Here is a 15885-nt window from a genome sequence, read left to right as displayed (position 1 = left end):
AGCTAGATGAAAGACATGCAGGTCTTCTTTATAAAGTTAAAGGTCTTCATAAATCACAGTGTAACTGCAAGTATTAGAATTAAGGACCACTTCCTCACATTCCAGGAAGAAGTATACTTTTAGTAGGCACTAGAATGAACCTCTGACTCACCATAAAATCTTTTTCATTAAATAATTTGCTCATGATTTTAAAACTAATCTGCCTTCTTCACAAGAGATAAGACATGATAAAATAAACAATACATCTCTCATGTGGCATAAATGACTCTTTGGTCTGGGTAACCCCGTCAGGGTTGGATTAATAAACCAAAGTGCCCAAGATTGAAGACCAGAGTCCTTATCAAGTCACACTTACCCATTTAGCAATAGGACATCCCTGAGAACTTTTGCCTTCTTTACCAGTATAGACGACTCTTTCAATCCTAATAGCTTTACCCTTCTGTCCAAACCTTAAAAGAAATCCACAGAAACACACACATATACAATTAGCAAGTGAATCCAGCGACAACCAAAATACTGAATGTTTGAGCATAATTTTATTCTATGACCACATCCTGAGAAATGAATGGTTTAATTTATTCTTTAAAACAGATCAAAGCCAAGCCAACTGGGTAATAGTCTTTAAACCTTGTTTTTCATCAGTATCAAAATACACTGATTATTGTAATGAACTATTTTGTAAATTATATGTTGGGTGAAAATAATGGGAAAGCTTATTGCTATACAGTTTCACAAAGCATAAATTTCTTTTTGAAGTTAGTATGCTAAATTTAGTCTTCTAAAACATATACTAACTGCTTTTTTTCCTTTACTAAATTTAGTTGAATTTTGGGGAATCATAATAGATTTTAGTTACAACTGTTTTTCAAAGAATCTTTTTTTTTAAAGGGAGCTGACAAATAACTACTATCCAGTCACGTTTAATATGTAGGTTTTATTAGAAATGCTTTATTTTCCCTTATGACCAAGGCACTACTTACTACTTGCTAATTTAAAAAAAAGGGCGCTTAGGGAAATTCAGAATTTTTGCCAGGCCACTAGCTGATTATTTAGTGAATTTCTACGTGCCAAATTAGAAATGAGGAATTTAGAAATGGAACAAGACTGAGACTGAATATATCCTTACTGCTTAGAATGTCTTCTAGTGTATTTTCATAACACTGCCTACCTGCTTCAAGAAAAGGCACCCTACTATAGTAACAGCTCAGTGCTGTAGATACCTATATGAAAGTCCCTCTCTGCATTGATTAATCTCTCTCACGAGAGTCTTCTACCTGCAGGAGTAACTGTGGAGATTCAAGGTAAATACTTGCATACCTGTGATTGACAGTAAAAAGAAAAAAAAATCAGCTATAAATAGAATTTGTTTCTATTCAGCATATCACCCTTGCTCTTTGTGTATAAGAAGGGACAACTCCCTTAGAGATAACTACTCATTTACAACTCTAGGTGAATTGATTCAGTGGTTCCTTTCTTATGTATTCCCCCCGCCCCTTCCCTCTTTGCCGCTTTATCATCAAGTGGGAAAGCCAGAGTGGGGCGACTCTTTGCAGCCTGTGCCAGCACCCTTGTGCCTGGCTGGCTGGCTGCTGCTTGTTCGTGCCTGGGTTTTCTGGCATCCACCTCAAAGTGGGCAGCTGGTGCCAGCTAGCTATTAGTCCTGTCAAATATTGTGACTCTCCAGTGAACAGCACAGTGTGTAGTGTTGGCAACCCTGGAAGAGCTAAGCCTACTAATAATTACTTGATTTACAATTGTTTACTGCTTTGTGCGTGAAGGCTGGAAAAATTCTGACATATACAAAAGGATAAACGTTAATCTGCCCTGTGCCTTTGCGTTAATTACCTTTCTTCCATGATTTCTCTAATAGCTGCCACATTAGGACCTGCTCCTAGATGGGTATAAAAAGGACCTTCATCTTTTTCAATAATTTGCTCTGTTGAGATAATAGAAGATTATTATTTTAGACCTCAATTATACTAAATATAAAGGCTACATCCACAAAGCTTATCCCCCAAGTGTACATTACGGGCCCTAAATGTGACTTTAAATTTTTTTTTTCTTTAAAATGAGTAAATTGATGGACTGATCTTTTAGAAAATGTGCCAAATAATTAAGTATATGTACACGGTGGCTGCTGGATAAAAACATATTAAATTACATGTCAGATACGGGATAAGAAATTGTTTACTGTAAACCAAATAAGTAGAACTAAACAAAGAGGACACTGAGGGAATTAGAATGTATTATATGTAGTATCAACTACAACCCAATTTCTTAAACTGAAAAAAAAAAAAAGCTAACTAGATGCCTGCTTGCCACTTAGATGTTAAAAGATTAAAAATAAAATGTGCTGCCCCATTCCACCCCCAGGATATTGCTCAGTTTACTGTTAAGGATCTTTTTCTCATCTTGTTTTTCTACAACATTTAATTATTCTGTTTTAAAAATAAGATATTCAATCCAGACCCATATTTGTATGTACTTTAGAGCACTTTATGACAAGAGAAAATACTGGAGAGAGAGTCAGGTAAAAGAAAGAGGCTGTTACAAACTGCCAAAGATGGGAAGGTGAGAATATGGGGTTAGGGGGATGAGAGCAGGAAATGAAGAGGATTCTAACTTACCTAATAACAGCTATGACGTGTGGCACCTTAGCCACGTGAGGAAACTTGGTATTAACCACACACAGAGAGGGGCAGTGTGGATCCTCCCTTCAGCCCTTCTATGAAGTGTAGGGTATCTCATTGCAAGAGGGAAAGCATGTGTTGGGTAGACCGTTAGCCACACTAATTTAACATTTACGCTTTTTCAGATCTCTTCTACGGTATTCAAGGTGAGAACTGTAATTAAGTTCTTCTCCACCCACGCATGTATCTGCATCCATCAGCAGAAATGTTTTCCTATTCTTATAGACTTTTCACATACCCAAAATTTTAACCAAAAGGTGCTTTTTTTTTTAAAGACATACCGCATTTTAACCAAAAGGGTGAAACTTTAAAGAAAAAAGTAGAATCAAATGAATATAAATGATACAATATTTCAAGTGTATAAATGGCGAAAGGGTAACTTTATCAGTATTCAGAGCTTCAGCATGACAATTTCTCCCAATTCACCAAAACTGAAGATAGTAATTTCCCCTTATACAGAAATTAATATTGCAGCATTACTAATACATTCAACCTTGACTTAAAAAATATTAAAAGCTCCTTCATTAGTTTGCACATAGACATTATCTTCTCATTTTAATGGATGTTTCTTACTGCCTGGCTTTCTCTCCAGGAGATGACATAAAGAGTTAAATGATTGATTAATCTGAAACAGATACATTTATATTTTTAAAGGGTCTGAACAGAGGGAAAAATTAACATGTACAACTGTTTTAACTTTTCAGAAAAATCGTATGTAAGTGAAGTTCTTTCTTGCACAGCACTATCATCTGTAATTTAAAGACGAAAAAAGTAAGCTTCAGATTTTCGTGAGCCTGTACAAGCTGCTGGTAGACTCAAGATTTAAAAAAAATAGAAAATCCCACATCTGAAGATAAATTTTGTAATTCTGGATAAACACCATGTGTCAATACATTTCTGGCACTTACCTACACATCTGCATGATGGGAAATCATATTGAGTCTTGACAGGTGTATCCAATAAATTTTTTATAGGCGTATCTAGTAATTTGGAAGGTGACTCTAAAAAATTATTGAGAACAGAACCAGCTGTTCTTTTGGTTGGTGTCTTTTCTGAAGAAGGAGTTGCTTGCTGCTCTAAAGCTGGGGTGTGACTATCAAGTTCTGCAGCAGTAGTTGGTCTGGTTAACACCGTGACTGGCCCTGACATTTCAACTTTTACTTGCTTTTGTGATCTGAGTGGAGGAGCCTTATGGTCAAATAATGATTTGACCTGAAACTGCTTCAAATGCTGCTCCATGGTCTCAATGATGCTCTTTTGCTGCACATTATCACAGCTCTGAGGTGGAATCTCTTGCTTAGTTATTTTTTTCCACATTTTGTTTTCTGCCTGTGCTGACGTGGGGCGCATACAGGCATGGGGCTTGGACCCGGGCTCCACTTTAATGGGCCTGTGCATCTGATTATGGCCAGTCTCAGTTTGCAGTTGTTGTGTTTGCTGCTGTTCTTGCCTCTGTAAGAGGTGCCACCTTAGAGCAGCATGCTTTTGGACGTCCTTGTGGGGAGGGGTCTGAATGTGCCTTCCTCCCTGGTCAGGCACAGGGTAAGCATTCGCTTGGTTCTGCATCAAGTACCTTTGCTGAGCAAGCTGTGCAGCTTGTTGACTAGATGTATCTTGGTTTCTACTCTTATATCCCTGTAGAACTGAAGCTTGTTGAGACTTCTGCTCCTGTTCTTGAAAGCACCTGTGAAAAACATCCTGCTTTGGGGTCACATTATTTGGAAAATATTGCATGTGGTGCAAGTTTTGAGTCTTGTTTCCTGTAAAAAGTTCAGTATTTATGGTCTGTTCTTTCTTCTCTGGAACTAGGTGTGTATTGTTCCCACAAGACAGCTGTACATTGCTTGCATTTGACTTCAGGATCTGACCATAAGGGGAATTTCTACTGTTCATATTCTGCCTTTGCTCCAGCCCCACTTGGGTGTTAGGAGTCTGGAACTCCCTTGATTTCACAGACTGATTTTCAGCATGAAAGTATTCTTCCACTTTAATCTGGCTAAAGAACGATCCTTCTCTTTTCTGCTCACCATTGCTTTGGGGATGTGAAAATGTCTGCGGTATTTGTTCTTTACTCCTCATTTGCAATGTTTGCTGTTGTTGCTGGTTTTGAGGGAGATGTGAATTATGGGATGGCTGTGTTTGTACTGCCTGCTTATGAGGCTTATACTGCAAAAGGTGTGAGTTTGAGAAAGGCTCAGTCTCTGAAGCCTGTTGACTCAAGTGATGTTTTAATGATGTGGGCATGAGTTTCTGAGTTTGGGGATCTGGTCTTGATTGAAAATGAAGGCTAGGGGCACACACTGACTGCATGTGAGCTTCAGGTGAAGGGTCTGTCTTGGAGAAATGCACCTGGGGTGAGGGTTTTTGGAACTGGAGGTGCTGGTCCACTGTACCTTGTGATTGCCCTTGATTGATCTCAGCTTGGTACCTTTGTGACCTCTGCTCCAGCTGCATTATTTTCTGGACGTAAGCTTGCCCTGGGAGTCCCTCACGCACATTGGAATATCCAGTGTATTGTTTGGAGGTCATCTGATTGGAAGGGTTGGATTTATACAGAAGAATTGACCGCAGTGATGCCTCTTTGTATTTTGGATTGGATTCTGCTTGATGAAAATGAGGGGCTTTCAATTCAATCCACCCTGGTTTCAGATAGGACTGTGTTGAGAGCTCATGATCTTGTGCTTGTTCCTTGTGTTGACCCTTTAGAATCTCTTGCTCTTTGTGTCCCATTAACTGCTGGCAGTGGCCCTGTAGGTCTGCACTGCTACCAAGAATTGGTGAGTTATGCTTGAGATGTTCTGATATTTGTCTTGTTTTCTCAGAACACAGTGGAACAGCCATTGTCCCTGGAGTCCGTATATCATTCCTGTTAACACAATTATTCTGAGGCCTTTTTGGAAGCACCAGAGAGGGACTGGATGCATATGTAGATGGGTTAGGACTCCGGGATTGTGGTGCCTCTGGGTGATTCTGTATTTTCACTTCCCCTAAAAGAGCTGTGTTACTTTGGTTGGGGTATTGATGGTGTTCTTCTAAAACTCCATCATCCAGAGTGCTTTTTCCTTCTGAAGGAAGCTGAGAAATCTGTGGGTGAGGAGGAGGGGTAGAAAGAAGCAATTGTGATGGTGGTGGTGTGGTAGTGGCAGAAAAGGAATCCTTAGTGAACACTGAGTATTGCTTGAAGTAAGCACCATTTATTTCATTTTGCTTTAAATACCGTTCAGAGCTGCCACCAGGAGCTTGCAAATTGCTGCTGGAACCTGAACAGAATTCTTCACCAGATTCTAGCTGTTTGGTTCCTTGGATGTTACTGTTTTCTGCAGGAGATGGGCATATCTCAAAGACTGATTTTTGTGGTTGTAGTTGTTCTGGTTTCTGAAAAGGACAGGTACCGAGCATTGCAGGTGGTTTACTGGCATTATCAGCGTCACAGGCCTCAGTCACCACTGCGACTGGTGCTGGAGGCCGCTCAGAGTTCGAGGTCTGTGGGGAATTGATCTGCCCTGAGGTATGGGATGGGTGAGTGATCTCACACAACAACTCATCAGTAGCCGGGCTGTTAATGGCATTTATGTGAGATGTGGTTTTCTGCACCGCAATGGAAACACAATCTGGATAATATTGAGACAGTGTTTTTTCCAGGAGTTCACCATGTGTGTTTTCCATGGAAGAGGCAGAAACTGTAGCACCATTAGGCATTAGCACTGTCTTGTTTTTAAGAAGTAATACAATGTTCTTGTCACGGTAGTTGACATTTTTTTCCACCTGTTCATTCAGAATCTGAAGCCCTGGATTTTCAGACCCACTGCAGTTATGTGTTGAAAAACTGGCTAAATTTTTAACTGCATTTTCTTGGGCTATAGGGCTCTCAGGTTCTCTCTCATCACTCAAGTCGGAGACATTTGGTTGACTGCTGCTTTCACCTGGATTTCTTTGTTGGCTTTCCCCGAAGTTCTTTCTTTCTCCATTAGCCTTTTGGTCTTGTTTCAATTTCTTGTTCTGATGGAGCCCAGAGAGAGAAGGTTCACTAACTGTGCGTTTTATTCCTCCATTTTGCAAATTCTTGGAATACCCCCTACATTCTTGTATAAAGTCTGGACTTACACGACTCTTCTGGCTTCCTTTCATAGGGGGTATTCCATAATAGCTTTTGAAAGACTGCCACTTGGTGTCCCCATTTACTTCTGAATGAGGTCTCTCAGTTAATGGGCTTCCATTCTGGAGCTTTATAGCCAGAGGTTCTGTCTGGCAAATGGCAGAAGGAGATGGTATCAGGAATGCGCTTAGTCTGTTGCCCTCAACATGGTTGGTTCTATCTTGTTCCATCAGGCTTGCTTCGGGGCCATCCACAAGGCTGCCCTCTGAATGAATTCTGAAGAACATGGAAACAAAAATTAAAGTGCATTAATATATGTTTAACACTAATAATACATCTTAGGGAATAATAGTGGCATAAATAATATTGGAATACTAGACAAGGAAAACTGATACTTCATGTTTCAGTGACAACACAGGAAATGATTACTCTGATCTTCTCAGCAACTCTCAAATATTTTGTTATGGATAACAGGGATGATCAAAATCACCAGCTAATGTGGGAGGTTAACAGTGTATTAGTAAATAGTATCAACTTCCTTCCCAAATAATTCCTTTTGTCAAAATGCCAATATCTTTCTTCTCTAGCACCTCACATATCGCGTCATCTGCTAAGTCTTATCAGTTCTAAAACCAGTTGCTTCTGAGTCAGTTCTGACTCATGACAACCCTATGTGTGTCAAAGTGTAACTGTGGTCCATAGGGTTTATAATGGCTGATTTCTCAGAAGCACATTGCTGGGCCTTTCTTCTGAGCCTTGTCTGGGTGGACTCAAACCTCCAACCTTTCAGTTATCTGCCAAGTACATTCATCACTGGCATCACCCAGGGACTCCCTTATCAATTCTACTTCCTATATATTCCTTGAGTCATCTTCACTTCTACTTATTAGCTCAGATTTATAGTATCTTGCCTCATTATCAATTTTATAGCTTTTAAAATGGTTTCTTCCATAGCCCAGTCTGCACTTTTCCCCTCATCTTTCAAGGTTCCCTTTAGTTTGTTACTAAAGAGAATGTTCTAAAATGCAAGTCTGAGGTTGTAGCCTGCTTAAGATACTTTGTTTTATATTGCCTGAACCAGTGGTCTCAAATCTTTCACCCAAACACACCTGAGAGATAAAGCACATTCCTTTCAATGTTATAAGCACCCAGGGTGAGGGGGGGGATAGTAGTGTAGGGGTGAAAAGTCTAGTCCTCTCTCGGTGATTTTATGATCTCTTCAGAGGTTGGCTGCCCACTTCTACTGAGAATTCCTGCCTAATACAAATAGCCTTTATACACTGGTTTCTGTCTCTCCTTCTCTCCTCCTGTTTCTCTCACAGTGTATATTCCAAAACAACAACCGCTAATAAATGCCTAATCACAACAAACTACCTCCATGCCTTTCTTGTTCCATAAGCCTAGAGTGCCTTCTTCATCTCTTTATCTGCCCCATGACTGCTATGCAGCCCTCTAAGCCTGCCTCAGATGTCACTCCCCTAGAATTCCTTCTGACTGCCCAGGAAGATTCATCACACACTTCTGTGATTCTTCTGTATCTTGTACAGGAGCTGCTGCTTGATTGTGATGTGTTTACTTTCTCTCAGTAGAATGTGAATGCCTGAAGAGTAGAGACTCTACTTTGTTCTTTTTTTTTTTTTTTTCTAGCATACAGTGAGCATCCAATAAAAAGTTTCAGTAGGTTGAAACAAATTTGATTCTCTACTCTATTCCATTGAGCTATTTGACTATTTTGATGCTAATATCTTTAAGTCTTGAAGTCAGGTAGTATAAGGACTCTACTTTGTTCTTTTTTTTTTTTTTTTCTAGCATACAGTGAGCATCCAATAAAAAGTTTCAGTAGGTTGAAACAAATTTGCTTATCTTACAATCACTTTATCATTCACTCATTTATTCATTCATTTACTCAACCATTTTTGAGACAAGTACTTATGAAGATTTTAAAGTTCAAACGATAGGGAAAACAGGAGAAAATGGGCACGGAAGAACTTAAATAACCCATTGTACAAGGTGACTGCTTCCCACTCATGATATAGTCATGCTTTACTTTCCCACAGTGTTTCTCATTACATTTATTTTTAAGAATGTAAGTAGAAAAAAGTCAAGACTATTTTCCCTTTGGGCTAAAAAAAGCTCTATTAAAATAACCATTGCTTACCAACCAAGACAAATGAAACAGAGGAAGAAATAAGACATAAACACTGGAGAGAAACACTAAAATTATCACTAGTTTTAGATAATAAGATTGTATACTGGTCAACCAGAAGAATCAACTGAAAAACTGTTATGGTCAATGAGAACTTAGTAAACTAGCTGAGAAAAAAAAAATCAATAGCTTTTATATATAAAAGTAGCATCTAGTCAGAAGCTTTACTGAAATAAAATATTATATTTAAAATAGCAACCAAAATATGTTTAAAACACTAGGAATACACTTTAAGGAAATGCAGACTTATCTGAATAAAACTTTAAAACACTTTTGGTACATACACACACACACAAAACAAGTAGAAAGGTATAGGTTCTTGGATAATTGTCAAAGTGATCTATTCATTTAATGATTTAATATACTCTCAATAGAAATACTAGCAGGTGTTTTGAGAAATTACAAAAGCTGATTATAAAGGTCACATGGAAAAATAAATGGAATATCCAGGAATATTCTGAAAAAGAATAGTAATGAAGTATGGGTAGGGCAGTGGCCAAAAGCTACTATACATAAAACATGTGCAGGCACATAATATGGGTAAAAAACTAAAACTTGGGTTCATTGCTGTCTAGTCAATTCCGACTCACAGCGACCCTATTGGACAGAGCAGAAGTGCCCCATAGGGTTTCCAAGGATATAAATCTTTATGAAGATTTACATATATAAATATGTAAATAAAAAAAGACTGCCACATCTTTCTCCTGTGGAGTGGCTTGTGGGTTCGAACCACTGACCTTTCGGTTAAGAGCCAAGCATGTTAACCACTGTGCCACCAGGGCTCCTTAATAAACAATACAGCATTCGGTGAGATCAGTGGAAAAGAAGGTCCAGAAGTAGATCCAGGCACACACAGAAATATGGTATGAGATAATGATGACATTTCAAATACAGAAATAGATTGAATTGTGTCCCTTAAAAAGATAACGTTGAAATCCTCAGCTCTCTAACTGTGAACAAGGCCTTGTATGGAAATAGGGTCTTTGAAGATATTATCAGGTTAACATGAGGTCATACTGGAGTAGAATGGGCCCTGCTCTTATGTGACTGGAGCCTGCTTGGAGCTACCAGAGCTGGGAGAGAGGCATGCAGTACTTAGTTTCTCCCCGAAAGCCTCAGAAGGATCAATAAGGCCAGAGTTAGACTCCAAGCATCCAGGACTGTAAGATAAGAACTTTCTATTCTTATAAGCCACCCAGTTTGTGGTATACTGGTATGTATGCCAGCCCTATAAAACTAATAAGGAATTCTTTTAACAAGAAGTGGGGTGCTGCTGTAACAAATACCTAAAAATGCGTAAGTGGCTACAGAGTTAGATAATTGGTAGAGACTGGAAGAGGTTTGAGATGCTTGATAGTAAAAGCCTAAATTGCCTTGAAGAGACTGTTGGTAGAATTACAGAAAAGCAACAGAGCAAAATAATGTTTTTAATTCTGCTAGACCGCCTTCTTTCTAAATGTTAAGAGATGGGCTAGCTCTGCATTGTCCAATACAGGTAGTCACTAATTATATATGGCTGTTTTAGCCCTTGAAATGTGGCTAGCCCAGACTGAGATGTGCTGAAAGTACACACGGGATTTCAAAGATTTAGTGTGATAAAAAAGGATGTAAAATCTCAATATTTTAAAATATTTATTGCATGTTGAAATAATAGTATTTTGGGTTAAGTAAAATATATCATTAAAATTAATTTTACTTGTTTCTTTACTTGTTTTAATGTACCTCCTAGAAAATTTAAAATTCCATATGTGCCTTACATTATTTTTTTATTGGACAGCTCTGGGCTAGCCTAATATTCTGATCAACAATAACCCAGCACATACAATAAACTTTAGATTTTAGAATTATGAATATAGATTTGTAATTATAAATGTAGATTTGTAATCTTTGATGTAAAAGGCTTCTCCAAGATCAGAGTCACTACCATTTTAAAAATTAAGGAGTATAGAGACAGTGCCCAGATAAATCCTTCAGAGTCTAGGTCAGTTAACTGTCCAAAATCTGCAACTAAAAAGGCTTTGTTTTCACAACTGTAAAATCAGTTCATATATACACCAATAAAAAGGTATTTATAAGAACACATATGTGTACATTTATGGTAAGATATATAAAACTTGCAGGTTCTGTACACAATTCACATTGTCTTACTCAGTTTTCTAAGTATAAAATACTTTAAAAGTTTAATACGCTTATTCTGTATTATGATCCATTTCACATAATTGTGGACATTTTTTAAAGTGTCAAGGGAAAAATTACAATAGATGGAGCTTGTAAATCCTTTGTGAGCATAATAATAGCTCCTAAGAAGAAATGAAGGTGACAAAATGAAATTTATTTTAATATGGAGATTTAAACACAATAGTCATTTTTAGACACTAATTTAAACTTATCATCAGAACTCTTCTGTCTGTGACAGCAATTCCTTTCCTCAGAAAAACCATCAGATGTGAAAAATTTAATGGTTAACTTGTTCAGATAGAGCAGAAAAAATATACATTATCTTTCTGTTTTAGGATGAGGATTATCTACTATTTGAAGATTATTTGATATTGATCTATGAATGTGATTCAGAAAATTTAAACCAATTCTTATGTTTTATTTTTTTTAACATTAAGATTAAATATCTTCTTTTTTTTCCCTAAAACAGAGAATATTTAATTATGTTATATGGTATACAATACCAATCAGTATACTATCCCCTTGTGCAACTGAATATTCAAACACTTTTTAAAGTAATGCCAGCTCTTGGAGATTTGTACATGGGAATTCACTGTATACAATATAGTTTATGCCCAATAAAATTGTATCTATGAAAATCATTCTACATGTGAAAGAATTGTTATCTCAGAAAAACAAATACTTTTACAATGGGGACAGTTATTCACCTAGAAGGCTATCGGTTAATAAAAAGCAAGGTACTGTTCTTTTTTTAAAAGTTTATGATGTTTTTATGCAAGCGCACAGGTAGAAGGACGTATGTGAAAGCCTAGGAAGTGGATTGGTTAAGCCTACCCAGGGACCTTATAGCATTTAGTTACCATTTGAAAAGGAATCGTCAGCTTTTAACATGCTCCTTAGTAGATGTTCTTATGGGTCATGGCTGATTTCAAGCTATCAACCTCTAGCTCACAAAACTCCTGAAAATTTCACAGTACAAGCTGGTTTTAACACACCACTGTTAGAGCCTTGAAGAGAATCACAGTACTAAAAATTAATCTTTAATAGTTCCTTTGCATTTCAGTGCCAAAGATTAGGCTTTTGTTCAATTATAAAAAGGCCAGGTGTTTTAAATTCTTTTTTGTTCCTGTTAAATAGAATTTTTACCTTATACATACACTAAAATATAATAATTTTTTTTTTTTGAATGAAAGTTCCCCCAGATTAGATGCATGCCATATTATTTTGGTAGCCTTCAGTTATTTCCAGAATAGTACTGGACAGTGAGCTCTTGCTCATACAATTACTGAATAGCATTTTAACCTTTTGGAAGGCTAAGTAATTTTAAAATGACATTCAAATATGAGATGCTATGTGATGATGAAGATAGACTTAACAATACAGAAAACATTACTGAGTATAAGTAAGGATCTGGGTCCTTTCCTAATTTTACAGATGTTTTTGAAAACTGAGGAATTTGCCCAAGGTTAGCTATCAAAATAGTGGCTCCTGCAGGGGCTAGACCTAAGTAAGTTTTTGTAGTGGCATGATAGAAGCTCTTCCCATCATGTACTACTAAAAAATGTGTAATTCACAGGGTAGGTTTCATTTTGTTATTAAATTCACAATTTGCCAAATTTTGAGGATTTTTCCAGGTTTAGGGTAAAAAAAAATGAAGTCTTTTGGTTCCATGTCTACAGGCCCATAATTATTAGCATGATTAAGGGCATTTTACATGTATTCTACCAAAGTATCATTTCTTAATGTGAATTTGAATATAATAAAAAAGGTAAACGTTACACATTTAGGACATAAAATTTGAAGGTGCCACCAAAAGTTATTCTGCTCATTTCCTTGCCATGTTTCAGTTTATCTTTGCAGTGCTAGATTGCTAGTGATTTTTCTGTAAAATATTTGAGGAAGGTTTATAAGTCTCCCCTGCTAATGTCATTGAGGGGATTGGAGCCCAACCCCAATAATTATTAGTTCATTTATTTATTCAGTGAAGCATTAGTTGAACCCCCACTCACTGTAATTGCTATGGTGTGGTGATACACACACCGCTCTGCTATGGACTCTGCTTATGGCAAGGCATATTGAATGCCATAGGAATACCAGAGAGGAGACTAGTATGTGCCATAGGAGTACAGGAGAGGGGAAAGCACTTCTAGGTGTCAGTGTCTGCACACCATCGAATCCAGATCCCTCTTGAAATGTAATTTATTCCCTCTTGCCTTAGTAAGGAAGGAAAACATGTTCCATTAAGTCAAACTTAGTTTTAAAAGGATGACAATGAATGTTCCTCAAAAATATATACCCACATCACTGAGGCATAAGAAGCAGTATCCTAAGTAGAAATGTTTATCGGTAGTCACCAAGTATAAGGAGAGTACATAAACAACACGATAGAGTGCATTTTTTAGACTATCAGTATTCAACAGATGAGTTATAGAAACTTTTCTGTTTTTTGAACCCTCAACCTAGGAAAAGTCATGGCATATGTTTATCTGCTTCACTATTACAGTTATCTTTGCTAATCAAAATGTAATAATTAGCTCCTTTTCAAAAACCGACACATGCACACACAGTTTTTTATTATGTGGTACAATATGAGGTTTCTTGATAGGCTCACCAAAAAGACAACAGGGTGAATTAAACCTGAAGAATGAACAAAATATAACACTCAAATTCTAAAACCAGCTTTGGCTTTTTTTATTTTTTAAAAGATCAAAGAGGTAGCTTTAGAAATGATTATTTACCTATATCCAAACAAGAAACCCACTGTGGTCAAGTCAGTTCCAACTCATAGTGACCCTAAAGGACAGAGTAGGGTTTCCAAGGCCGTACTCTTTACAGAAGCAGACTGCCACATCTTTCTCCCACAGACCGGCTCCTGGATTCGAACTGCTGACCTTTTGGTTAGCAGCCAAGTGCTAAACCACTGCACCATCAGGGCTCCTTATTTACCTACATAACAGGTGTTAATTAAATTAGAATGAAGGAAAACTATCATAATTTAGATCCTGCTAGCTATAATAGGAGCCCTGGTGGCACAGTGGTTAAGAGCTCGGCTGCTAACCAAGGGGCGGCAGTTTGACCCCCCCAGCCGCTCCTTGGAAACCCTCTGGGGCAGCTCTATTCTGTCCTGTTGTGTTGCTATGGGTAGAAATAGGACTGAATGCAGTGTTGTTTTTTTTTTTTTTTTATTTAGCCATAATAATCTATTATTATATTTATACCTTTAGTCTAGTAGTCCAGTATTCCCCATAAAGTTTGGCATTCTAAGGAAGCAAAAAGAGTTGCTCTATCCACTATAAACACCTCCAACAAATTTTTTAAAAACTCTAAAGGTCAAATTACAACCAGGTAATTTCATATAAACAAGAATGTGCAATATTTATCTTATGGTCACTCTAGGATTTCAACTAGTGCACCAGAATAATTTCTCATAAGTTAAATCAGGTGGGTGACTGAGTGAGTGAGTGAGGTTGACTGGGACTGAGCTTGAGCTTTAAGTATAAATGTCAAGTATTTCAACATTGTTCTTCTCTGTCAGAGGTACATACTTATGAATCATGTTTATCTCAGTTGAAAATACAGGTCTTTTGACTAGTAGCTAAAATTTTGCTCTCCTAAGACCAAAACAGGTTTTAGCTACAGCAGTTATCTTTTGATGTTTGGTTTTGCTCTTTCTACTGCATCTGACAATAATTTATTATAGATTCTAGTCGCCTCAGCAGCATCTGTGAAACAATTACTGCATCTAGGACTGACTCTGCAGTCTAATCTATCATAATTATGACAGGCCTCTTTGAAGATGCTATGATGCATGACTTAAAAATAGCACATTAGTGTGCAAATGGATCAGCATCTCATTTCACCAATATGCATTTAGGATTGTAATTTAGCTCAGCAGCATTTGACTCTGAATCACTCAAGAAGGGTAGCTTTATCTCTCACCACATAAAGCTGTGGGTGATGCTCAAAATTTGTGAAGAGGGGTTTTGTTTTTTGATTTGTTTTTTGGTGTATTGATTTTGTTGGTAGTGTATTTTTTACTAATCTAAGAGAAAAAATGCACATCATTTAAATCTCATGTCAGCTTTTTCCAAGGGTATAAAAGTCAATTTATAGATCTTTATAGTTGCCATACCGAGAAGGTAGTATATACTTATTTTCTATAAAAAAAACCTCTGACTTCATGTTCTACTATTAGAAGCATACATAAAATACTCTACTATCATCAGATGAGTCCTGCTATCACTGTATTCAAATTACTGGGGACAAATACTTACGAGGAGTATATCTACTAAAGTCAATGTGTTTCAGTATCAACCTCAGGAAATGACTATATATGTCTTTGTTATCTCCTCTGACAGACTTTAAACCTATTGTTAACTCAAGGTCTTAGAGATCAATTAGTTCTTGACATGGAAAAGGCTGAATAAAGATAATACACCTATAATATTTGATTATACCTTCTGTGTAAATGGCACCATTCCCTCACAACTATTTTAGTTCCTCCTATCAAAACAGGACATAATTTGTGTCAATTATGTACTTTTTTTTGTTGTTGTTGTAGCTTAAATGAAGTTTACATTTCAAGTTAGTCTCCCATACAAAAATTTATACATACATTGTTATGTGACCCTAATTACTCTCCCCATACTGTGACAGCACACTCCTCCTTTCCACCCCTGATTCCCCATGTCCATTCAACCAGCTCCTGACCCTCT

General features: G+C 37.2%; 1 protein-coding gene across 1 annotated transcript in view; it reads right to left on the bottom strand.

The window, feature by feature from the left end:
- The window catches only part of TET2 (tet methylcytosine dioxygenase 2), a 139070-nt gene that overhangs the window by 31280 nt on the left and 91905 nt on the right, over positions 1-15885 (bottom strand). The window contains exons 3-5 of the mRNA XM_004380202.2: positions 3599-7062; positions 1846-1936; positions 356-449 (exon numbers count right to left, since the gene is read on the bottom strand). Of these exons, the coding sequence (XP_004380259.1) occupies positions 356-449; positions 1846-1936; positions 3599-7016 (3603 nt within the window). The 5' untranslated portion in view covers positions 7017-7062. The remainder of the gene's footprint in view (positions 1-355; positions 450-1845; positions 1937-3598; positions 7063-15885) is intronic.

This window comes from Trichechus manatus, unplaced genomic scaffold (assembly GCF_000243295.1).
Source record: "Trichechus manatus latirostris isolate Lorelei unplaced genomic scaffold, TriManLat1.0 scaffold00071, whole genome shotgun sequence".
NCBI lineage: Eukaryota > Metazoa > Chordata > Mammalia > Sirenia > Trichechidae > Trichechus > Trichechus manatus.
This window is presented reverse-complemented; position numbering and strand designations above follow the sequence as displayed.